This window comes from Coffea arabica, chromosome 3c, assembly GCF_036785885.1.
Source record: "Coffea arabica cultivar ET-39 chromosome 3c, Coffea Arabica ET-39 HiFi, whole genome shotgun sequence".
NCBI classification, from domain to species: Eukaryota; Viridiplantae; Streptophyta; class Magnoliopsida; order Gentianales; family Rubiaceae; genus Coffea; species Coffea arabica.
Genome location: NC_092314.1, coordinates 42,220,088 through 42,247,798, shown reverse-complemented (window position 1 = coordinate 42,247,798; position 27,711 = coordinate 42,220,088). Strand labels below are relative to the sequence as shown.

Sequence of the window (27,711 nt, the reverse complement as noted above, 5' to 3'; positions counted from 1 at the left end):
CGGGTATATCGGACCAAGCAAACTTTTCGGGAATAGAATGAATCAAGTAACCCATTGCACACCTAGAGTCCCTGCTCCAGTACTTGGAATCAGGTTTTGGTTATTTTAACTAACAATTAGGTTTATTTTTATTATTGCATAGGCCTCGACAACCTGTCAAAAATACTGTAACTATTTGATGTATGTGAGATAAAAAGGTGATTGGAAAATGTGTTCATGGAAAAAATAACAATTTTTCTTCGGAAAATTACTATCCAAACAAGGCAAGTTTTTATATATATGTAAGATATAGAAGAAAACCATTAAAAACAACAAAACATAAAGCAAAACATGATTCCAATTTCCAATTAGCATCACCACGCTAACAAGAATGCCAATGGATGCTACTTAATCCATTTCGTATTTATATAAGGTTATAATAAACAGATTGTGATCTTTGGTTAGTTTGAAGAAGTTTGCTAGTTTGACATATATATATATATATATATATGTATATATATATGTATGTATTTTACGAAAGTAACTATTTTAATTAGAGGTATTTCTTACTCCTACATGGCAAGTCTAATTGAAGAAAATTAATAAGTTATGGATCACTTGGGTTTTACCCATATTGACTCCTATTTGGAATATATTATATGTTTAAAAATTATCTCTAATTTTAAAATAACTTTAAAAAATAACTAATTTAATCTTAATGATATTGCTTTAACAAACAACTAATCTTATCTCAATGATTCTGCTTTCTATCAAATTATTACATGTAGGACTATAGTAAAATCTTTTTTAAATTACAATTATTGAAATCTTAGATATCCCAAATTACTTCCTTTCACCACTGTACTGTTGATTAATATTCAAAATTTTCATCATTTTTCCTTTAATTTTGAATTAACTTAGTGTAAAAAAGAAAATTAATTGTTTCACTGACAGATTTATCAATATTGTTGGAAATTGAATATTTATTGATGAAGAAAAATGGATTTTTGGATTTTTTCTACTTAATTAAATATGAATATATAATTCTAGGTTTATGGTCATTATAAAAATTAAATTATCTAAAAGAATATTTGTAAAGAAAAGGAATATCTACCAGGTTTTTTATATGGAATACATTATTTGATAGATACTATAATATTATAGTGAAAGTATGTAAACAAATTTTTAAAAATTAGTAAATAATTGAACATTTAGAATATATTAATTTTTTAAAGTTAATACAAATGAACATTTAGGATTCCTATTAATTTTTGTATTTAAATTATTTATATTTATATAAATTCACAATAAATTTAAAAAAAAGACCGTGTTAAGGCATGGATAAAATTCTAGTATATGTTGAAAAAATCTATGGTTTAACAATCCAATTTGACAGTTCCATCCTTTTCCTGCTGATCAAGTCGAAAAAGACAGAATAAGTTAAAATGTACTTGTGGGTATAAAGTCTCCGACCGTTGCTTTATTGACTAATGTTGACAAAGCCGACGGTAAACACAAAGTGCCTAAATCTTGAAGAAGTCATCGAAATCCTAATTAACCATGACCATGAACTTGAAATTTCATCCATGACCATCAACTTGAAATTTCATACTTTGATCGGATCAATTATGTGGACAGTAGTATAAGATATTCAACACCATTAGTCTCCCAAATCAAGAAAAAATGGTAATCCAAATAATTAACTTGATATTTAAGACAACCATCATTACAGGAGGTGTGAAAGAATGACAAATTAACTAAAACCAGGAACAGGAAATAGACATTGATTTTTTCAGTGCTAAATAAAAAATAAAGAATTGAACTTGTGGGGGTATAGAATTAGAGACCAGAAGTGAAAGGCACATTGGTGGCGGGCAACCAAGAATTGCCAGCAATGAAGTTTCCGACTGTGAATTTAGAAGCCTCTGTTGCACTAGTTATCACGTGATACCCCTTCCAGCTTACCCTGTTTGCGGTTGACGAACCAGGCCCTGTATTAGCATATTCTCCGTAGTATAAGGTATCTAGAGCAAAATTACCACTCCAGGGCAGCCAACCAGCTGGATCAATTAAACCATCAAGAAATGTTTTCATAAACACCGTTCTTGAATATTGTTGCCATGGCCTTCCAAGATATGTCTTGACTGAGCCCTGCACTGGCTTCAAATCCGAGGCAGCTGTAACTCTGGAATTGTGGATAGATATTCCAGTGTTTTGGTTGGGATCGGTTCTACCTTGTGCTGTGATAGTGTTTATCTTGTTCGGAGGATTTCTTGAATAAAGATTGCAATTCTGGAAAACAACAGCAGCATTTCCAAATATGTAGTCAACAGTTCCATAGACATCGCATTCGCTGTAAAATTGTCTTTGCGAGTGGACGTAAAGGGTGTCTTGATAGCCTTCAAAGCTGCACTGGTAGAAGACAGAGAGATCGGAACCAGATCGAAGAGCTACCGCTTGGTGATTTTGAGGTCCGGCTGTGTTCCTAAATGTAATTGCTCGAGCAATGAATCCATCACCAACAACCGCTGAAATTATGTAGACAGGAATATTGTCAGCTCCGTTACAATTTTCTACACATGAATATTTAAATACAATTTGAAAACCAACATCACTTCAGAGGGCTGCCATGCATGGAAAGAATAAGTTCTTTATACATCGAGCATGCATGTTGTTAACAAACAATTTCGTGGAGCAATTTGTGCTTGAGAGAAACCTTCCTTGATATTCATTTAAGTTCCAAGTTATGTAAAATCTCTTCTAGCTAGTTGTGTGTGTGTGTAAACTAAAATTGCTTTCTTTGTAAGCTTAACTTACCAACTGTTGCAGATTTGAAAGTGGTGGTACCACCGCCAACGCTATTGCTTCCCATGATAATGGTTTTTCCAATACCATCACCAACCAACATGATATTCTTCAACTTAGTTCCAATCTCCACATTTTCCTTATACGTTCCAGCCTTTACATGTATCACATACCTTCCATTACCTGATCGGGTCGCTGCAGCAGCTACAGCTGCAGCAACCGTCTTAAAGTTGCCCGAACCATCTTGTGCTACCACAGCATTCGGTGTTGGAGATGAAGACTGCAAGAGTTTCCTGTCGCCCGGAGTCACCCAAGTTGGGAACCCCTCCTTATAACTTGGCTCATTATATCCCACTTTGTTTAGGGATAATGTGTTACTAATTAAACAGCTAACGTTGTTTGACATCAAGGGCACAAGATGATCAGCAACACCAAGCTCAATGAACCCTTGTTTGCAGGTCTCAAGATTGGTGAGTGCTGTGCTGAGCCAAGTTTGTGCATCAACTGCATCGCACTTGGTGTAAGGATCAACAGTTTTGTTAATCTTGACAATGGTGCTTTCATATAGCTCTAAACAATCTTCCCACGCAGCCTTTTCGCGCTCATCTCGACATTTTGAACCGAGGTTATTGGTGTTTTCTTGGGCATGCACGGCACGTTCTAAGGCAAGATTGAGTGACATCTTGAAAAAATCGGACTTCCCTTTTATGGGATAGTTATAGCCATATTTAGGGCTTTGCGACAAGAAATATTCACATGGTTGTGGATATGGGGTTTGTGCACACCATGATTTTATTGATGGCGGAGGAGGAATATTTCTAGCGAGGGCAGGAGAAACAAAAACAGTCATGAACAGAAAAATTGCCAACGGGAATGCCATTGCTAACTTAGAGATCAACATGTCAGTATATGGGCGGATTTGGTCAAGATGATGAAACTGGAAGACTAAGGAAATTGAAAGCCTTGTAATTAGCTTAGCTTGTGTGGAGTACTTTGAGGATGAGCTTTGGGTGACTATATATAGAAGTGCAAGCAAAAACATTGGGCGGTCTAGTCTAAAACGTTGGATGTGGGGTAGGGATGCACCTTCTTCGTTGCTTTTATCATATAGTTGAAAAGTAGTAAAGCAATTCAATATTCTGAATTTTCTGATTTTGCCTGCGGAGACTAAATCTAATCATGAAATATAGTAACAGCTATTACTATATATAGTGAGTTATATGTTATTTTCATTGACTCGATGACAATCCAGGAATGGATGAGGAAATTAGACTCAGCACATGACGCGTCTAGGTTATATTCTGATCTTTAGTTTATGTTTACCTTATTGCAGAGAATGATTGTGATGGAATATTCAGCATTGACAGTAAGTGTTGAATGGGTTACGGGGAAGCTAGCTGGACAAGGACGCACAAGTTTTTGTTGGGATTCGAGTATCCAATTCACAAGTTGAGTTGTTGTCCAATTTAAATCAGTTGTATAATTTTTGAAACATCTAATGGGAACTTTCACAACTTTAGTGTAAAACTTGGATTTGCAGCTCATATAACTAAATTTAAGTAAAACTTACGATTACACTATAACTGTATAGATATATCTTTCAATCATCTTTTTATCTAACATATGTCAAATCATTACAATAATATTTTTTTTTACAGAAACTGCTGAAAATAGCTATCCAAATAAAAATCAAGAAAGCAACATAGTAATAAAATTATCAGCCAGTGCTAATAAATTCTTTCACGTATGTAACGGACTTGGATGTGAATTCATTCAAGGAGTGATCGAGAACCCAAACAGAATGGGCATGTCATTTCTGTATTAATTGTTTCTGCACAGATTATTAAGTTTGCTTTATACCCGATTTGAAAGTGAATGGTATCATTTTTCTGTAAATGATCTAAGTAACTTTTCCACGAGATGAACAGTGCTATTTTGGACTTGTATTAACCAAATGAAGAAACCAATTTGTACTTTGGTTTTAAAAAACTGCTGAGTGGACTTAGCTGTTAGGCATTTCAGAAAACCAGTCTTAACATTGGACGCTGAGAAAATTCCATAGTTTAAAGATTTTGACACGAGAATGATAAGAAATCAGAGAAAAATCCTTGGTAGGTTGCTAAGGTTTAAAGAGGACGTGTGGAATTTAAAGGCACACGAAATTTGGGAATTTAAAGGACACCAAAGTCTAAGCTTAGCTGATAGATAGTTAAAGATACCAATATTCTTGATGTTATGAAAAGTAAAAGATGTTAAAGGACTTTACTTTTTATTCTATGCTTTTGCGCTGTAACTACGTTGCAGGCCTCGATATTTGGCTAAATTATACATATTTCCCCTGTAGTTTGGTTCATTATCACGTGATCTCTTTAAGGCTTCAAATATCCAGCTTAGCAACTATATTTTATATAAAATGAAATTTTGGCAAAAAAAATAATATTTATCACATCGTTAGTCGAAATACTAGCATTGTCCTTAGTTAAGTACTGATTTAATACAATAGTTTTAGCCAACTTTACATAGATCAAAAGAGGACTATATAAACAGCTACAAAAGCCATAGAGAGTTAAAGTAAATATTCATGCAAATCATAAGGGAGTTAAGTGGATGATAAGATTCCATCACAATTATTTTTTGGAGCATGTCTACTTCCATCACTTGGATAGTATTTATTTGGATGCTTTTATTTACTTGCATCATCAACACGTTTTTCAATCACCTTTCTATTTCACATAAAAAAATACTATAGTATTTTTTTTGAAAAAATTATCCCAAATAATCTCCTATTCAAACATACTAACTATTACTAGTAGTGGAGTACTTTCTATTCATATTTCACTTTGTACAGAACAATAAGGGGTTGTATGATTATGTTGAAACTTTAGGGGTTCTTACAACATTATTCAAAGTTACAAGAAGGTCATATGTATTTTATCCTTTGAGAATTAGGCTCCTAAATGTGGAAAAAAAAAAAGGGGTGATCATACAGATTTGCGTTTCAATACATAACTCCTTGCTGTCAAAAGTGCACATTCATGCAGGGTACGTATCAGATGTACAAAACGAAAAACCAAACTGTTTCACTAACTAGTAATCTAGCATATGTCTTTATGATAATTATCGAAGTCTTGAAATGTCCTCTACCTAGAGATTTGACATCACTAGTCTGCTCTGTGACTAGTATATTCAACATCTGAATTCTGCAACTGGTTTCAAAATCAAGTAGCTATCCTGTCTATTTTGATTGGTTTTCTTTCACATTACAGCTGCCACATAATTCATGGGACAGGATAGCATTAATTTGTTGAATTACTTCATTGAGTGCTGCTGTTCTTTGCTTCGTGGAAACAACTCTTAATAAGAAAAACAAATGCAATGCTGATCACTGCTGAGCTTTCCACTTCAAATTGTTCCATTTTTGTTTTATGACTTTTAATTGTCGTCATTTCTCTGTTTTTCTATTCCTTTATCTTTTTGGCTGTTAGACAACTAAGGAGAAAGCAAATTAAGCTAAAGCTCCTAATAATTTACAGAGAAATGCAAGAGGATGGTATGAGTAGATACTTGTTATTATTTTCTGTGGTATGAATTGAGGATGTTTGAAACAATTCCTGGCAGATCTATTTATTGGCCAGCGGGCCAGGCACAAAGGAAAATTTCAACTTTAAGAGTACAATTCTTAAAAAATTTTTATTTTTACCATACTAATTTGTTAGTGTGCTTCCACTGACCAACGTAAATTATACATTTAAGGTATTCAGTTGCTAAAAATTTTGTCAGTACCCCAATAATTTGTAGAAATCAAATAGAAAATGTAAACTAATGACTAATTGAGTAGCAATTTTGAATAGCAAACAAATGACTATTAATATAAACTCATTACTTTGGGGAGTTTCATTTACTTGTGATACTCTAAAACAATGATACTTAAATGGATTGTAGAGCATTAGAGGATTTTTTTCCACACCTGCTTGTTTTATTTACTGATTATTATTTGGGTCCCCACTGAAATATTTTCCTGGCTAAACGCAGGAAAGATTTGAACAATGATGTGGATCTACAAGCAATAAAGAATGCACCTTGATTTGCGATTTTCAATTTTCAAAATACTTTCTTTCATCCTTCTTTTTATTTCTAGGATATTGGTGGAGGGTTTTTACTTTTAACGGGCGATCGAGCATGGATTTTTTTTCTTTCTTCTTTTTCATATTTTTGAAATTTTGGAGAAGAAAGTGCGAACCAATGTCGTTTAAACAAGGATTACCTTTGAGAAGTAAGCGTTGAAAAATTTATAGCTACAACAAGTGAAAATTGTAAATTCTCAATCGAGTACAGCTGCCCATTTTATTGACATATCCGTTGGGGGCGAGGGATTGGTAAATTGGTAGCTATTATAAATAAGAGGTATTGAGTTCTAGTCCTCTCATTTACAATAAAAATTAAAAAATAATTAATAAAACATATCTGCAACGCTCTTGCACTAGTCTGTTAAAGTTCGAATCAATTGTAGCCAAAAAAAAAAAAAAATCATGCTGTTCATGGTTAAAACCTTTTATAATCCACCTAGAATAATTTATAAATTACATTGACAAAGTAAATTTACTATTTTTAAGTTTTAAGGTCCAATTTAGATTGCTAGGTTTTTATAGAAAAACTTTAAAATATTCTCAGGATACTTTTTTCTAATTACATTTTTACCTTATATACATCACATTTTTAGAGTTTTTTTTTCTTTCAAAAACATCCAAAATTTCCAATCTAAATGGAGCTCTAAAATTCTAGAATACTTACAAATACTAATGTTCACATCCCCGACTATGCATATGATTATGCAAAACGCATTTTGCAAATCTTTTTTTTCCATTTTTTTCCTTTTTTTCTACAAATATATTTCCCATTTTTTTTTAGTTGGATCTTACGTGTGGTACTTTAACGTTTGTTAGCTTATTATCAGTTTAGACTTGAGACCTGTTGTTTCATGTTTAGGCCAAAAAATGTTGGGGTCCACTCCATTAGAAAGTTTCAACTATACAAGAAATGATCAAAACAAAAATAACAAAAAAAAAAAAAAACTAGTTCTTTTACCAGCTATCAACAAAATTTTCTGGCTTTGTCTGCGGAGACTAAACCTAATCATGAAATGTAGTTACAGCTATTTTTGACCTATATATTTTGTTCGTTGACAAAATAAAAATCAGGAGGAAACGCGTCTACTTCACATTCTCATCATTAGTTTGTAATTGTCTTCTTGTGGAGAATATTGGCTGCATATAAACATGCATGGATATAGACAGTATTCGTTGCATGGACGCACTTTTGCTTTTCCCTTTTTGGAAGCTCAAATACTTGATTGAATTAAAAAAAAAAAAAAAAGGTTGAGTCTTTTGGATTGAAGATTATCTGAAAAAATTTTTTATGATGATATTATAACACTTTATATAAAGTGATGTATTAAAAAAGCAATTCAAAACATAAAAAAAAATTAATTGAAAAACGTGTTTATACTATGCTAAATTTTTTTTTTTTTTACATTTTACGTGGTAACGACATATTAATTGATCGAATATTATGTATTGCAATGTGTAAGTGGCTTCTGCTGAGATTAGGTAGATTGTGATTGATTATTCAGCATTGACAAAATCATGCAGTTAGGATATATGTATTGTCATTTGGAAATGCATGAAGTAATGCCTGTTTTGAGGCGGTACATAGGATGAACACTGCTATCTTGGACCTGTATTAACCCAATGAAGAAACCAATTTGTACTTTGTTTTAAAAAAAAAACTGCTGAGTGGATTTAGCTGTTAGGAATTTCAGAAAACAAGTCTTAACGTTCAAAGTTGACAATTCAGTATTTTTCCATTTTGGGTTTTTTTCTTTCTTTTTTTTTTGGAGGCGGGGGGTGGGGGTGTGAGGGAATTCAAATATCATTGGGGTTTCACATTTCATGACATTTTTTATTGCGTACTTTTGCCTCCTTTATCTTGGCATACCGGTACCTATATAATCAAATTAATTGGTCAATCAAATTCCAAGAAAGCTTTGATATCACCTATTTATTTTATTCTTTTAACTACAATGACGTTTTCCATTTATATTACCACTTGAATTCAACTAACTTATTTTTTAAAAGACGTATAAGGTTCTTTAAAAAAAAAACATCGCTATTAAAATAAGGCATACTTTCAATGACTCTAGGATCATCGGTGTACTCTACCACAATTTCCTATTTCGAACCTCACACAGAAAGTTCCACTAAGTGAAGGATAGATTGCGTAAAGAGAAATATATGTTGCATTTTTTTTATGTTAAAAATTAAACTTTATCCACATGTTAGTTGTAGGTGTAAAATTAGAATCCAATATGCGGTCGGAGTTAGAGATACTTTCTTAAATAGCTTTTACTCATTGTAGTGGCCTTTAGTCGATCAAAATTCCATGCATATGTATGTATGTTTGTATGTATATGTGTATATAATATACATATATATATATCACCTTTGATTCTTGAAGGAGTATTTCATTTTGCACCTGAAATGGATATTTCTCCAATTATTATACGACCAAATGGTTACTCTATTTAAAAAAAAAAATATTGGGAAAACCCCCCTTGGATTGGTGGTGTGGTGTTTAGGAATAACAAGTGTTGATACAAATAATTAGTAGATATTTCTAAGTCATAATTTGTGAAGACAGTTTGCATTGATATTCATATGTAACAGGAAGAAATTTTCAAAACGATGTATCAAATCGAGACCATAGTTGAGCTATATTTCAGTCAATGCCACGTTCATATTGAGGATCCGCGTTCATCCACTCTGCATGGGAAAAATCATAGCACTAGTGGATTAAACTCTAGAATGAAATTAAAAGTGAGAGAAAATTTATATGAACGTAAGAAAATTCCATAGGTTAGAGATTTTGACTCGAGAATGTCAATGTCAAGGAATCGAGGAAAAATCCTTTCTAGGTTGATAAGGTTTAAATAGCACATGTGGAGTGGGGTAGGGATAAATTGAGTGATTCAAAAAATAAGTATAGGTAAAAGGTCTTAAATCTTGACTTCGAACTCTCACATTTGTATTATTAAAAAAAAAAAACAAAACAGCACGTGCTGAATTAGAGCCCTACGTAATTTGAATCATTCACGTGTATTGCGGCTCAACTGTAGCCACCATTTTTAGACTGTGACCTTAGTCATTTGTTACTTATCCAAAATATGTGGTGGGGATCTAAGCTGTTAGTTATGGACATTGACATTCTTGGCGTTACACTTTTCTTCTTTGCTTTTTCTTGTAATCAGGTTGGTGGCCTTGATATTTAGACTCCTCGATGTCGAAAAAAAATTGATCATATAGATTTGCGTTTCCATACATAACACCCTACTGTCGACAGTACATAACCTTTTTCTTTGGCACATTTCCTATTTGTGCTGAACTACCTTTGTCAGTTCAAATTACATTTGGTAAATTTTTATCTTTTTACTATATTTTGCTCCAACTCCCTGTGATCAATATAAATGCCAAGAGTAAATAGAATTCGCCAATTAATGCACATTTGGTAAGATAATAGGAAGGAATTAATTATAAAATATATCACAAAAACGTGACCTATTAATATTCCTCATTTCATTCATAAAGATTTGAATAAATATTTATGCTTCTCATTAATTATCTCGTATTTGTGTTTTTCATTATTATTAAATACTGTTAGTATATCTTTATCCTTTTCATTAAATTACCTATTAAAAAGAATTAACCCCTATGTGGGACATGTAATTAATTTGTCCTTTGATTAATAAAGTTTTGAATAAATATTTGTGCTCGTCATTAAATTATATTCCGTTGTAGTAGGAATTAATGTCTATGTTAAAAAAAGAAGTTATTATTTATGTTATTCTTATTATATAATTAAATGCCCTGTGATTATTTGGATAAAATGTTTATTGTTATGATTAATTTATTTGGTACAAACAATTAGTTTGTTTTTGGAGTAATTTATACTATTCTTCTTCTCATTATTAAATGGGATGTTATTGTTTCCATAAAATGTTTATCTTTCTGATTAAATTATTTTGTACAAACAATTAGTTTGTTTTTGATGTAAAGAATTAATATTTTCCTTTCAAAATTAAATAATTTGTGTTTTATATCATTTTCATTGAATGTGCTTTCATTTTCATTATTAATTTAGGAAATTATTTTGTTTACTTTTCATTAAAAATAGGATGAAGATTATTATTATAATTTTAAATAATAATGCTTTCTTTGTTAAATTATTTAATTTGAACAAATTATTATTACCTTTGAATTATCTTTCGAGCTTTTTTAAGTGGAGAAAATATTAAAGAAGGGTGTCAATGTCATTTTTGTTGGGAACAAGTCTTTCTTCTGTAGAACATATATCTTATTATACCTGCTTTTTTCTTTTAGGAGCTGCCACTTCATGCTAACTGCTTCCTAAGTATAGTCGTCATCAGGATCACGCACATTTCAACTCATATTCTTAATAAACTATATTTTTTCACATTAATTAAATACAATTCTTTTAAATATCAATGCATTTTTCCACAATTCTTATTTTTTCACTTTTTTTAGTCAAAATGTTTCTATCCATGCATTCTCTAGAGTGCGATTTCACTATTTTAATCATTCTTTACCAAATACTATATTAGAAATCTATTCCTATGTAATTTAAATGCCTGTTAATTTGAACACACCATATTCACTATATATATATATATCCAATTAATATAAATCAAATTATTTCCCCAATAAACAATACTTATATTAAACCTTCAAAATATTCTCCTACTATTTAATCTGAAAAAACAAACATACATGTGTATATCCAAATTCATTCTTAACATAATTACACATAATCCTAGGCACTGTAATATATGCAAAACCGTCGTTTGGATTGAATTATTTAAGTGTATATGGAATAAGAGCTAGAAAAGGTATTTGGATTTACCAGATATTTTATCCGACATGTAACAGACTTCTTTTTTTGTCTTTGCCTTGTCATGCAGCCCCGCAACTGTCCTCTCATCTACACCCTTTTAACGTATTTCAACGCGTGTCAAATGGTTGGATGGCTCAAATGCTTAATCGTTGGGTCCTCAACACGAGGCCCATCAATGTTGTGAAACAAAACAACTCACACCCGAACATTTACCTCTTACGTTCTTCCAGCTTCGCAGCAACAGTCGCCAATCCTTGGATCTATCACTCCTTTGCCTCCAATCGCGATTGCCACCGCATGCATTTTATTGGGTTTTAGCCGGTACATACTTTGGTGGCCTTTTCTTTCATTCAAATGCAAGGCTCATCGGCGAATGGCACAAGCTTCATCTCTCTACAAAATCTGGTAGTCGTCTCTGAGGCACCAGTATAGCACCTATTTAATTATCAATTGCTGCACTTGGTTTTCCATTACCAATAATATTGAGCACTCCTTCGCATTAACTGAAGCAATTTTTTGGCAGCTATTATTAGGCATATTTTCCTTTTCTTTAAACGACACAGTCCAGACTTGTGATGTCTAATTGCTTTGTGTCTAGCACACTATTGCCTCCACAATTGAAATATGTCTAAACCTAGGTTATTCAATCAGGATCCTGACACTATTCCCAGTTAGATTCTTCATCCAACGTTGGATTTATATGTGAATAATTATGTGTTACAAACTGTCAAATAAGGTTAAATCAAATTAAAGTGATTAAATATGATTTGGATTTAATGTATCTAATAGGGCGTGGACCCTTAATGTATAGAGATTTAAGGCTATTTTCTATTTCTATGATGGACTAAAACAATAATTCAAAAGATAACAGGAATGTTATCTATAAATAGGGTTATGGTCCCCAAGTCACACGTATTCTTATTGTCATATTTTATAATACCACAAAATAACTCTTTCCTGATATCTCATCATCAAAAAAGATATCAGAGAGAAATTAAAGAACTTTTTTAAGGATTGACAAATACGTATTGACCTGAAAGGCTACCCCAAAATCTCGAGGAATTCAAATACCAATTTATCAATATAAATTTGGGTACGCTTCTGCAATTTTGCTGTTAATTTATTTCTTAATAATCGTCATATAGATTTTGGGTTTAATAAGTGATAGTTTTCACCAAAGGTTAAATATAAACAACCACTTAACAAGTGATATCAGAGCAAGAAATGATTGATTATTAGGAAATAATTTGGATTTAATAATTCATAGTTTTTGAATTTTTTAATAAAAAATTGCAATCACTTTTGGTTTTGCTGCATGCCCAATGAATCTAGACCTTATTCGTGGCCATCCAATTTTTGTTTCATGTTTTAGTTTTTGTTTCGGCTTTTCACATGATTGCTATGATGTTAGTTACGTTGATTCAGTGTTTTGGTTTCATATAATTCAATGGATTCCGTTTTAGTCAAACTTTAGTTGGCAGACGTGGGGTTTCTTTTAATTTTCCTATTTTTAAGGATTAAAATTGATAAGAAAGAATGCATGGATGCAATTCTGTGAAACTCTCAATCGGTTAGCATAAATGATATTTTGTGGGATTTATATGCTTTTGATGATGTAAGCTAATTTGGTTTCTGGTTTCGAGAAGTCGTTCGTCCTTTTCCTTACTCTTAAGGATTAAAATTGACAAGAAAACATTCTGATTTCGATGTTTTATCTATAAAATTAATTTGGTTAATATTTAAATTTTCTTTGATTTGTCTTCTTTTTAAGAGCCAATATGCATATATTTATGTTAAGGAAATTAGGATTTTTCTAATTTAAAGCTAAATAAGACAATTAAATCTTATAAAATCCATAAGATTGGCCCATTAAATATACAGTCTTATAAGGTATTATAGACTTCAAGAAAATTTTAGATTTAAAAGATAAATTTAGGTCAAATTATGGATATGGACTTTTGGTCCAATAAGTCTTGATCCAATTGACTGATTTGACTGATTTGATCAGGTTTGACTAAGTTTTGATTAGAGTTGATCAATGTTGATTTTGATCAAAATTTTTGTGTAATTTTAAATTTGAATATTGGTGTGATTATATGTATTTTGGAATAAATTAATTGAAATAATATGCCACTAAAGTGATATCTTTTGTGAAAATTAATTTATTTTAGAATATAACTAATTAGGTGCTTGTAATTTTGTGAATATTGATTGGCCCAAAGGAAGGTTAATGTTTAGCAAACTTGCATGTGTATTTGTGATAATAAACACCTGATAATTATTTGACTTTTTTAAATGTGAATTATAAACTAACCCAAAGAAAAATTTAGTTTTGATATATTATTATTGCCAGTGTTTATTACTACACCAAGATATCACTTAGAAATTAATATTTTTGTTCAAACACAAAATATTAATGGAATATCGGTATTTTGAGATGGAATTACCATTATTTGAATTTATTATTATTTTAGTTTATGTGAATTTGTTTTAATTATTTTATATTTTCTATTCAGTTGCAAATAATCTTACGAATATTACTATCATATCAATAATATTTCTATGCTGAATGACACAAATTTCAAGTCATGGAAAGAAAATCTTTTGACAGTATTTGAAGTAATGGATTTCAATCTTGCGTTAAGAGATGATTCTCCCTCACCTCTTACAGATCAGAGTACCTCTGATGAAAAGAGAGATAAGAAAATGTGAGAGAAATGAAATCGCTTGTATCTGATGATCATTAAAAAGGCCGTTCCAGAAGCATTCAAAGGAACAATATCAGAAACGACAGTTACAGCTAAAGAGTTTCTTCAGGACATTGAAAAAAAAAATAGTGAAGAACAAAAAAATTGAAATTAGTACATTCTTGACACGCTTAATTTCAATGAAATATAGTAGTAAAGATAATATTAGAGAGTACATTATAGAGGTGCCTCATCTTGTTTCAAAATTAAATGCATTTGAATTGGTATTCTTTACAGAGTTACTAGTACATTTGATTTTAATATATCTTTCTACACAATTTAGTCAGTTTAAGGTGAGTTATAACTGTCAAAAAGAGACTTTATCTCTAAACGATCTCATCTCACACTGTGTAAAGGAAGAAGAAATGTTGAATTAAGATCAGATAGAGAGTGCTCATCTAGTCTTAACCACTAATAATAAAAGTAAGGGATTTAAGAGAAAGAAGAATGAAAAAACTGCAGGTACGACACCACAGAAGAAATAACAAAAGAAATCAGTTGATCAACAAAAGAATAGTTATTTTTTCTGTGGAGTTGAAGGTATCAAAAGAAGTATTGTACCAATTATCACGCTTGGTGTATTAAGAAAGTTATGCTTCTTAATTTGGTTTATTATAAGATTAATTTAACTTCGATACCTAGACATACATGGTGGTTAGATGCCGTTGTAACAACTCACATCAATGTGTTTATGCAGGGTTGTTTGAATTATCGAAAGCCTAATGATAATGAAAGATATATCTACATGGGCAATGGCAAAACAGTTCAAGTTGAGACAATAGGAGTTTTTAGATTATTGTTAAAAACTGAATTTTATTTGAACATTAGTGAAACATTTGTTGTACCATCTTTTCGACAAAATTTGATTCTATTTCTGCTTTGGGTAAATTTGATTATATTTGTTCATTTGAAAATGAAATTTTAAACTATTTCACGATTCAAAATTGGTTGATACTGGTACTTTAATGCACTACGATAATCTATATTTAATTGATACAATTGTTTCATTTAATAAATCTTTGCATTTGAGTACTAGAGGAGTAAAGAGAAAATTAACTAATGAGAATTCAATTGCATTATAGCACAAGAGGTTGGGACATATCTCCAAACGGAGAATGAAAAGACTTGTGTTAAATGAAATTCTCGACCCCTTGATTTTTATAGATTTTGACGATTATGTTAACTGTATAAACGAAAAACAAATCAATAAAAAGATATTTGAAACTAATAGGTAATTACACATCTTAGAGCTTATACATACAAATATTTGTGGATTATTTCCTATATCTGCTTGGAATGGTCAACAGTATTATATAACGTTTATAGACGATTTTTCAAGATAGGACTACATATATCTCATTTTTCAAAAATCACAATCACTAGATGTGTTTAAAAATTTTAAGATTAAAGTTGAGAACCAACTCAACAAAAGAATTAAAAACGTCAAATCTGACCGTGGTAGTAAATACTATGGTAGATATGACGATTCAAATGAACAACTTCCAAGATCATTTGTTAAATCTTAGAGAAATATGGTATCATTCCACAGTATACTATACCAGATTCACCCACTATAAATGGTGTAACTGAAAGACGAAATAGGACCCTTAAAGACATGATAAGGAGTATGATATGTCATTCTACCTTATCAAAATCATTCTGGAGAGAAGTACTTAAAATTGCAATATATATTCGTTATAGAATTCCAACTAAAATAACTATCAGGACTTCTTATGAGTTTTGGACAGAGAAAAAATCCAGTTTGAAGCATTTATATGTTTGGAGATGTCCAACTGATGCAAGACCTTATAGGCCAAATAAAAAAATGGACTCAAGAACGGTTAATTGTTATTTTATTGGATACTCTAAAAGATTCAGAAATTACAAGTTTTATAATCCCACGATTAAATAGATTTTCGAGACAGAAAATGCGCGATTCTTTAAGAATGTCAAGTTTGAAAAAAAAATACAGTAAGGGACCTTATCTTTAAAGAAAAATATATCAATATTCTCACAGATATCATTGAACTTATTCAATATCTCATTTCTGACTTTGATCATGACATAACAAATCAAAGCATGTCAAAAAATAAATTGTTATTGAAGAATAAACTCTCCCTCTCCAAGAACTAGTGTCATTAAAAAGATCCACTAAAGAAAGAAGAAGAGCAGTGCCATATAATTATAATATTTTTCTCCAAAAACATAAGAATGACACTGAATTGATGGAAGATGATCCAATCAACTTCCATCAAACCATGAAAAGTTTAAATTCTCAAAATTAGATCGATACCATGAATAAAGAGATTAAATTCATAAAAGACAATAATATATGGGATCTTATTCCATTGCCAAAAGGTGTGAAACCTATTGGTTGTAAATGGACATTTAAAATCAAAAGAGATTCGAAAGGTATGTGGAAAGATACAAAACTCGTCTTGTCGCTAATAAATTTACACAAAAGAAGGTATCGACTAAAAAGAAATCTTTTCTCCGGTATCTTTGAATGACTCTTTTAGAATTATTATGGCATTAGTGATGCATTTTAATCTTGAATTACACCAAATAGACGTAAAGATAGCGTTTCTCAATAGTAATATGGATGAAACGATCTATATGGTGCAGTCAGAAAACTTTGTATCGAGAGATCCAAAGAATATAGTTTATAAATTTAAAAAATTCATCTATGAGTTCAAATAAACGTATCAACAATGGTATTTCAAAATTCACCAAGTGATTATCTCATTTGATTTTGAGATGAATTTAGTAGATGATTGTATATACCATAAGTTTTATGGAAGCAAATATATTTTTCTGATATTGTATGTTGATGATATTTTGCTTGCCAGCAACGATATAGATTTATTACATGAAATCAAGATATTTCTAATTAAAAATTTTGAAATGAAAGATCTTGATGATGCATCTTTTATGTTAGGTATACAGATATACCGGATCGCTCTCAGGGTATTTTAGAATTATCGCAAAAGGGTTATATCGAAAAAATTCTTCAAAAATATGACATGCAAAATTGTAAATCAAGAGACACCTCTCTAATTAAAGGAGACAGGTTTAGTCTCAATCAGTGTCCTAAAAATGCTTTTGGAGAAAAGAAAATGTAAAGGATTCCTTATGCATCAACTGTAGGAAGTCTAATATATATTCAAGTGTGTACGCATTTGGATATTGAATATATTATTGGGATGTTGGGTAGATATTTAAACAGTTCTTGATTAGATCATTGGAAGACAATCAAATGGGTCTTGCGGTATTTACAGAAAATAATACATTACATGCTCATGTATCAGATGTCAGATAAGTTTGAGATGATTGGGTATACTGATTCCGATTATACTGGATGCCAAAATAATATGAAATCAATGTCAGACAATATCTACTTGCTAGTTGGGGTTATCATATCTTGAAGAATGCTAAACAGTCTCTTATAGGATTTTCTACTATAGCTGCAGAATTTATAGTTTGTTATGAGGCATCCAACCACGAAATTTGATTGTGAAATTTTGTCTCAGAATTATATGTAGTGGATAGTATTGAAAGACTACTCAAATTATTTTGTGACAATAAGTCAACAGTCCTATATTCCAATAACAATAAGAGTTCGACAAAATTTAAACATATTGATATTAAGTTCTTGACTGTTAAAGAAAGAGTACGGAGTAGACAATTATCAATAGAACATATCAGGACAAACTCCATAGTTACGGATCTACTTACCAAAGGATCGCCACCTAAAATATTTCGTGAGTATACTGCTCGTATGAGTGTCATGTTATTAAATGATATATAGTTTTAGTAGGAATTTATTATGTTAAATGCTCTCATGATATTTTTCAGTTATTAATGTTTTAAGGATATTTTATGCATAAATAAAGTTTAAATTTATTTATACTCTGATTTTGGTATCATTTGATCTCATAAATATTTAAGATGGACCAGTTGAAAATAGGCATGTTATGATCACATTATATGAAATTTTCATGCTACAATCTACATCAATGATTCATGTCATTCAATTGTATCAATATATGTGACCATTGATAGGTCAAATTACGAAATTATAATAAAGGCCACTATGATCCTATGTTGGTGTGATTGACGAACCGACTTTGCTACAGATACATTTTAGTAATGACAGTAAAGTTGAGCTCATACGATTAATTGCAAAATATAATTACAAGATTACACATATAGTTTAAGTGGGAGATTGTTAGATCCTTAATCCAACATTGAACTTATATATGAATAATTATGTGTTGCAAACTGTCAACTAAGATTAAATCCAATCAAAGTGATCAAATATGATTTGGATTTAATGTATTTAATAGGGTGTGGCCCTTCAATGTGTAAAGATTTAAGCGTATTTTCTATTTCTGTGATGGGTTGAAATAGGAATTCAAAAGATAACAAATATGTTATTTATAATTTGGGTTATAGTCGCTAAATCACACGTATTCTTATTGTCGAATTTTCTAGTACCATAAAATAACTCTTTCCTAATATCCCATCGTCAGAAAAGATACCAGAGAGAAATTAAAAATGTTCTCTCAATGATTGGCAAATACGTATTAACCTGGAAGGCCACCCCAAAATTTCTAGGAATACAAATACCAGTTTGTCAACATGAATTCAGGTACGCTTTCACAATTTTACTGTTTATTTATTTCTTAATAATCGCTATATAAATTTTGGGTTTAATATGTGATGGTTTTTACCAAATGTTAAATATAAATAACTACCCTAACATTCCCATAATAAATTTTAGCGCTGCAGCACAACTACTTATCTATCTTTTTATTTCCCTAATATAAATATGTAGCCGGTACTGCTTGCTTTGAATCTATAGTTGGGAAATAAATAAATGACCGTCAAAGTATGCATCAAATTCTGGGGCTAGATGTTTGCTTTAAATCTGTAGTTTGGAAAGAGAGAAATAATCGACAAAGTACACATCAAATTTTGATTTCCATATACTTTGATGTTGTCGTTACAAAATGATAGGTTGCAATTTTGTCATTTATTTTATTATTAATTTCTCTTATTACCTGACTTGATATGAATTAATTATTAGATTCTACTCACTTTTCGTAATTTGCATTTATTTCAGGGAGTAGATCGAAAATACCATAATAAGAGCCAATTTGATGATTATCAGGAAAGAGCTCAAAGGGCAGGCGTCCGGGGGTATTTTTGGAACAAGGAGATACAAGTCCTATTTGGTAATTCACGGAAGACAGTATAAAAAGAAGAAAAAGGAACGCAGGGCTGGTGTTACTTCTTCCTCTCCAGAGGAGGGAGCCGCCGCAAGCATTAGAGTAGACAGTAGATAGGAATTAGAAAAAGTGTGCAGAGGAGAGGACGGCTGGAGCTTAGCTTGGGATTCCTTTTGCCTTTGGAGGCTTTTGAGTTTTGACTAGGACCTCTCCTGCGCATGTCAGGAGCTTAGTTGCTTTCTTTGACTTTTCCTTTTTGTCTTTTAGTACTTTGCTTCCCCCGGATGTTAGGACAAAGGGAAAGCATTGAACTTTCCTCTGTAGTTTTCGTTTTCCTCGATTGCTCAAACGAAGTGAATTTTCCCAATTTCGAATGACGATGGCCGCTGCTTTCTCTTCACCTTTGTGCGAGTTTTTCGCATCAAACATGAACTAATTTCACCACTCTAGTCAAGGAGCAACGAAGGCTCTGGTTCGCCTAAAAATTGTGAGATCGTTTTAATTTAATCTTTTCCTTTTATTTATTGGTATCCACACATTTCTTGATTGCTATGCTTATGGTTATTTAATTAATTGATTGTCTTGGATCCAGATAATTAGTTGATTGGGTAATCTATTATCAATTAGGGCATTAAATCCGTAATTATTTAATTGTTCTAAAATAGTGACAACTGGCATGATTAGGTTTGTGTCAGGAGAATACGCGGGCTAATCTAAAATAACCCTGGTAGTGTGTTATTTGGTTAGAAAATGACTCCTCTAATACGTAAGGCAATTGGGGAATTAAATTCTATGGGTGTACCTAGGATTATTTCTGTTTATCTCAACTCATATCTTTTGATGATTACAAAACAAATGGATATTTCTAATACCTCTTGTAGAAACCCATTTCAGAAATGAACCAAACAGGTCTGAGGCTTTAAAGCAGAAAAAGAAGATCAAAAAGTATGAAGACTGCTGAGGATGATGTCGGACGCACAAAAGGAAAGTATCGGACGTCCGATATCCTTTGAGCATCTTCGGACGAGAAAAGAACTCAGACTCGGACGTCCGAAGAAGACAAGCCAGAGGCTCGATGACTACTAATCATGATCGGACGCTCAACACCTGCGTATCGGACGTCCGACAAGTGTTGCTGCTCTTCGGACACAACACTCTGAACGCATCGGCCGTCCGAAGGATTTCAAGAAAACTTCCAGAACTCATTGATCTCGTTCGGACGCATAAAAACTAACCATCGGACGTCCGACAGCACCAACGGCTAGTTGACTCTTCAGCTGCCTTCTACCCGTTGACAGCATTAATTAAGGAATTCTCTGGTCTCCTATAAAAAGAACAAAGTCAACCACCTCAAGACAACTTTGTACATCAAGCCTACATCAGATTGTGAGTGATTCGGGTGCTAGAATACAAAACAGAAACATTTGTACTCCTTGCTTGTACAATCTTCGTGCAGTTTTTCAAGTGTGACACAGCTTCTTCAATAGTGTAGCATAGTGAGGGTTTGCGAGTGTTTGTAAAACTTCCTTGCTTGACCAAGTGTGGTTTGGGGCAAGAAGGAAGTGATCCCTTCCTTGTACACAAAAGATTGGTTGCAAGTCTGTTCAACTTGAAGTAACTTGGTATATAAAAGTGGTGTTCAAACCTCAGTTGTGTTTGAAGCCTGGTTTGCTTCTTCACTTTCATTTACTGCTTTTCTACATAAACTGTTCTTTTCTTCATCTCACGTATACCTGTGATCTTGTGTTATCTTGTTCATTGAAGGCATTTGAGAAAAGAAAGGTTGTCTGTGGAAAAAATTGATTATATTTTAGCTGGTTTTTTGAAAGCCTAATTCACCCCCCTCTTAGGTTGTCTCCGATCCTTACAATTGGTATCAGAGCTTGGTCTCCTAGAGATTAAGCTCAAGCGGCTTGGAGTAAGATGACAACCAGTCATGCTATGTTTGTTGAGGGGCAATCTGTTACTAGGCCTCCCATGTTTATTGGTTCCAATTATGTTAGCTGGAAAGAAAGAATGATTATCTTCTTGCAATCCATTGATATTGAGCTGTGGTTTATTGTGAATGAATGACCGCATGATGCTAACTTTCTTGATGCAGAAACAGGTTTGTTGCGGCTAAAAACAAGAGTTGAGATGAATGCTCAAGATAGAACCAATCTCACATTGAATTCCAAAGCCATGAATGTTATTTACAGTGCCTTAGACTCAAATGAGTCAATTAGAGTAAAAGGGTGTAAATCTGCCAAAGAAATGTGGGATAAGCTAAGAGAAATTCATGAGGGTAGTGACAACGTAAGAGAACAGAAAAAATCCATTCTGGTCACCAAGTATGAATCTTTTAAGATGGAGCCTCATGAGAACATCGACAAAATGTATTGTAGATTTAATGATCTGATCAAAGATTTAGAGGTGCTTGAGAAGGAGTACTCTCTAGGTGAAAAGAACAGAAAAATTCTGAATGCTCTATCAAAGGATTGGGAAAGCAAAGTGACTGCCATAGAGGAAGCCAAGGATTTAAATTCCTTATCCATTGAATCTCTGATTAACTCTCTAACCTCTTACGAACTGAAACTTAAATCTAAGTTGCAGAAAGAAGAAGACACAAAAGGAAGGAAGAGTATTGCTCTGAAAGCTTCACAAGATGAAAATGAAACAGCCTCACTGGATGAAAAATGACTTGGAAGGTGATGACAGTGATATTGCACTCATCACAAGAGGCTTCAAAAGATTTCTCAATAAGAGAAGATTCAGGAAAGGCGGATCCAGCAATTCCTTCCAGAATCAGACTAACGACTTCAGGAATAGAGGGAAACTAGAGTTCAACAGGAAGCAGAATGATAAATGCTTTGAATGTGGCCAACCTGGACATTATGCAAATGAGTGTCCAATGAAGAAAAAGAAGGAAAACAAGATTGAACGAAAACCAAAGTTCAACAATTTCCAGATTACCTGGAATGATTGCAACTCAGAAGGCGAAGTTGAAGAAGAAGAGGAATCTGCTCAAGTAGCTTTCATGGCCATTGGAGATGAAGAGGTAACACAATGCAACTCTCAAGTCAATAGTGATAGTGAATCTGATGATGATGTCAATTCTTTTCTAGAAAAAATGCATAACAGCTTGAAAGAATCCTATGCTAAAAACAAAGAACTGAAGCAAAAAATCAGCTTTCTAATACAAGACAATGCAAATCTTTTTCGACAAAACAAATGTCTTAAGCATGAAAATGATAACCTGAAAAGGACTGAAACTAATGTGCTTGCTGAACTTTACAAAAAGAAAAATTACTGTGACTTACTCAAAAGTGAGCAATGCAGCTTGAGAAAAAGGATGGATGATTTATGTAAATTGTTACATCATGTGAAACAGAATCATCTTCAAAAAAATGACACTGTACCTTATGTTAATACTCATCGAATAAGACTGAACCAAAATACAAATGAGTTTGCTATCCACAGAAGAAGGCAAGTCAGATTCATTAAACCTGTTCATTTGATTAATCCTATGTCAGTATGCAACTTTTGTTATCAATCTGGTCACATGTACAGCAACTGTCATGTTAAGAAAAATATGAGGAATGGCATGAGATGCATGTGGATAGTCAAACATAAGACTAACTCTCAAGGACCCAACATGTAAAGGGTACCAAGTATTATCTTGTGGGTTTGTGTGTAGGTGAACCAGGATTACAGTGCTAAAGAATCAAAATGGTTCATTGATAGTGGATGTTCAAGACATATGACTGGTGATGCATCACAATTTATTAAACTCAAGCAAAAAGCAAGTGGAAAGGTAACTTTTGGAGATGATAACAAAGCCAAAACTGTTGGCATTGGCGATGTTGGTAAGAATGATCAAACTTTTATCCCTTCTTGTTGATAATTTGAGCTACAATCTGTTAAGCGTTAGCCGATTGTGTGATAGGAATCTGTTTGTATTGTTCAAAAAGCTTGAATGTCTTATATTTGACTCAAAGTTCAACATTATTTTCAAAGGAAAAAGAGTTAATGATGTCTATGTTGTGTATCTTGAAAATTTTGATTCCTCATATCTCAAATGTCTCAAAGTAGCAAATGAGGACCCATGGTTATGGCATAAAAGGTTGTGTCACTTCAATATGGACTTGCTGAAAGAAATTTCTAAAAAGGAACTTGTTAGAGGTCTTCCAAAAATCAGATTTGAAAAAGACAGAATCTGTGATGCATGCCAATTTGGAAAACAAGTCAAGGTCTCTTTTAAACCTAAGAAATGTGTTTCTACTTCAAAACCACTTGAACTTCTGCACCTTGATCTATTTGGCCCTACACAGACTGCAAGCCTTGGTGGTAAGAGATATTGTTTTGTAATTGTTGATGACTACTCTCGATATACTTGGGTAATATTCCTTACTCATAAAGATGATGCCTTTAAGAACTTTACCTCATTATTTGCTAAAGTGCAAAATCTGCTTGGCTTGAAAATTGTTAGGATTAGAAGTGATAATGGGACAGAATTCAAGTTCTGTGGTTTTTCAGAGTTCTGTGATCATAATGGTATTACTCATGAATTCTCTATTGCTAGAGTCCCTCAATAAAATGGTGTTGTAGAAAGAAAAAATAGAACTCTCCAAAAGGCTGCTAGAACCATGCTTAGTGAATGCAATTTACCAAAATATTTTTGGGCTGAAGCCATAAACACAGCCTGTTATACCATGAATAGAGTTCTTCTAAGACCAATTTTGAACAAGACTTCCTATGAGCTCATGTATGACAAAAAGCCTGTTGTCAGCTACTTTAAAGTATTTGGTTGTAAATGTTTCATTTTGAATATCAAGGAACATCTTGGAAAGTTTGACAAGAAATCTGATGAGGAAATTTTCTTGGGTTATTGTGAAAACAAAAGAGGTTTCAGAGTTTATAATCGTAGAACATTGATTATAGAGGAGGCTATACACATTACTTTTGATGAATCTAATGGTGACATTTCTATGAGTTGTGGTGAAGATGATGACACAGGTGTTCAAGAAGGACTAAAGAAACTAGCAATCAATGACCATGACTCTGCTTCACCAGAAACTGATTCAAAGGATAATGATGCTCAAGTCAGTCCAGCTGAAGAAGTGAATAATAGAGATACCACTACTCCTAATGATCTTTCAAGAGCCTGGAAATTTGCTCATAATCATCCCAGGGAGCTTATAATTGGTGATTCTTCTGAAAAGGTCAGGACTTGTTCCTCTAGACACCTGGTAGATAATCTTGCTTTTGTATCACATATTGAACCTAAAAATGTTGTTGATGCCTTGAATGATGAGCACTGGATTTCAGCTATGGAAGAAGAGTTAATCCAATTTGAAAGAAACAAAGTCTGGACTCTGGTTGCCAGACCACAAGGCCATCCTATCATTGGCACAAAATGGGTTTTTAGAAACAAATTGAATGATAAAGGGGAGATTGTTAGAAATAAGGCTAGGCTGGTGGCTAAGGGATACACTCAAGAAGAGGGAATAGACTTTGATGTGTCTTTTGCACCAGTAGCCAGGCTGGAATCCATAAGAATGTTTTTAGCATTTGCATGTTTCAAGAATTTTAAATTATTTCAAATGGATGTTAAGAGTGCTTTCTTAAATGGATTTATAGATCAAGAAGTCTATGTTGACCAACCTCCTGGTTTTGAAAATGTATCTTATCCAAATCACGTGTTTAAACTCTCAAAAGCTTTATATGGATTAAAGCAAGCTCCTAGAGCATGGTATGAACGTCTGAGTGGATTTCTGATTGAAAATGGTTTTAAAAGAGGCATTGTAGACACTACACTTTTTACAAAACAAAGCTCACAAGATCTTTTGATTGTGCAAATATATATGGATGATATCATATTTGGTGCTACTAATGAAAAATTGTGCAAGGATTTTTCCATCATCATGCAAAAAGAATTTGAAATGAGCATGATGGGAGAACTGAACTTCTTCCTTGGACTCCAAGTGATTCAAACCCAAGATGGAACATTTATAAATCAAACAAAATACACCATGGAGTTGCTGAAAAGATTTAGAATAGAGGATTCAAAGCCTGTTGGGACACCTATGTGCACATCTACCAAACTCGACAAAGATGAAGAAGGTACAAAAGTTGAGGAGAAAAAGTACAGAGGTATGATTGGAAGTTTACTTTATTTAACTGCTAGTAGGCCTGACATCATGTTTGCTGTGTGTTTATGTGCTCGTTTTCAATCCTGTCCAAAGGAATCACACTTGAATGCGGTAAAAAAAATCTTAAGATATCTTAAAGGAACCTTAAATTTTGGTTTGTGGTATCCAAAATGTCATGAACTTCCTTTGTGTGGATTCTCTGATGCCGACTTTGGTGGTTGTAAAATAGATAGAAAAAGTACTACTGGTATATGCAACTTTCTTGGAAATTGCTTGGTCTCTTGGTTTAGTAAAAAATAAAATGCTATCTCATTGTCCACTACTGAAGCTGAATATGTTACTGCTGGTGCTTGTTGTGCTCAATTGTTATGGATGAAAAACACATTGAATGACTTCGATTTAGTATATGAATGTGTACCCATGTATTGTGACAACACTAGTGCAATCAATCTAACAAAAAATCTCATTCAACACTCTAGGACTAAGCACATTGATATAAAGCATCATTTTATTCGCGATCTTGTCTCAAAGGGGGTAATCCGTGTTGAGTTTGTTTGTTCTAAAGAACAGATCGCTGATATCCTCACAAAAGCTCTTCCGCTAGATCAATTTGTGTCTTTGAGGACTAAATTGGGTGTTTCAGAAAAAATGTTCTAAGTTTTTTTTTTCAGTCAATCTTTATCGGACGTCCGATGAATTGGAACGGACGTCCGACAGTGTTCTTCATCCAAGGTCCAGAAAATCCCTGGCTCGGACGGTTGTGTCGGACGCATCACTTCGTTCGGACGTCCGACACTCAAAAATGTGTCCTATAAGACCGTTATCCACTCTTCTCAATTCATTTTCCTTCATAAGTCTCGGACGCGACCTTTCAGTTTCTCTAAAATTTGAAATTCAAATTCCTCTCTCCTCAAACCAAGTTCCGAGAAATTGACTCAACCAACTCCATTACACCTCTCCTGCTCATTAACCATTCATAAAAGGCACTCCTAACACCCAACCACTCCAAAATTCCCAATTTACATACAAAACCCTAACCTCATATAACCCTCTCCCTGCGGCATCATAGTGCACTTTTGTTGGCTCTTACTGTTTTTTCCTTCTATACACAACATTTTGCATTAGAAATCATATCCACATTGCATCATGGTTAGAATGAGGGGAGGATCTACTAGTGCCGGACGGTTTTTTAAGTTGAGGGATGAAGACATTGAAATTGTTGATCCATCTCCTGTGGCACCAAAAAGGAAGAAAGTGACTCGTAGAGGCAAAGTGAAGGAGACTGCCCAAAGAAAATTAGTTACTCCAACTCCTGAATCATCTGATGAACAAATGGAAGGGCAGATCTCTGAAGGGAACATTGCTGGTGGAAATGAGGAACCAGAGCAGGCTACCCAAGGTGATGAAACTGTCACAAGGTCTTCTAGTAAAAGAAAAAGGACTGCAAAAGGGAAGAGAACTCCCCAATCCAAGAAAAAGCAATCTGCTGATCCCTCTGTTGATCAGCAGAATGAAGAAAACATTACTGAGAGTCAGCCAACACCTGAACCCTTCATCAAAAAGTCTCCAAGGACAAGGGCTGAGACTCAAAATATTGGTGCATCTGGCACTCAAACCTCTAAAGGGACACGTTCTGGGAAGAATCCAGTATCTCAGCCTGCACCTGATTCCGTTCCTCTACCAAAGTTCATCGATGATGAAGCCAGAGGCAGATTTGAGTTAGTCTCTCAAAAAGGGTTCATCACCCAAAGGCTTATCATTCCTTTTGAATTTCGTAAGCTAGATCTTGAACCTGTCATCAAACTCTTTGAATTCTAGAAATGGACTCATCTTTTGACCATTCCTAATGTTTTC

General features: G+C 33.0%; 1 protein-coding gene across 1 annotated transcript; it reads right to left on the bottom strand.

Annotated features, from left to right (window-relative positions):
- Positions 1 to 1,652: 1,652 nt before the first annotated feature.
- LOC140037745 (pectinesterase 2-like) lies at positions 1,653 to 3,758 on the bottom strand. The gene is made up of 2 exons (XM_072082782.1): positions 2,797 to 3,758; positions 1,653 to 2,507 (listed from the first exon to the last, which is right to left on the bottom strand). Exons 1-2 carry the CDS (start codon positions 3,683 to 3,685, stop codon positions 1,819 to 1,821), a joined length of 1,578 nt encoding a protein of 525 aa, XP_071938883.1. The 5' UTR covers positions 3,686 to 3,758; the 3' UTR covers positions 1,653 to 1,818.
- Between the last annotated feature and the right edge of the window lie 23,953 nt (positions 3,759 to 27,711).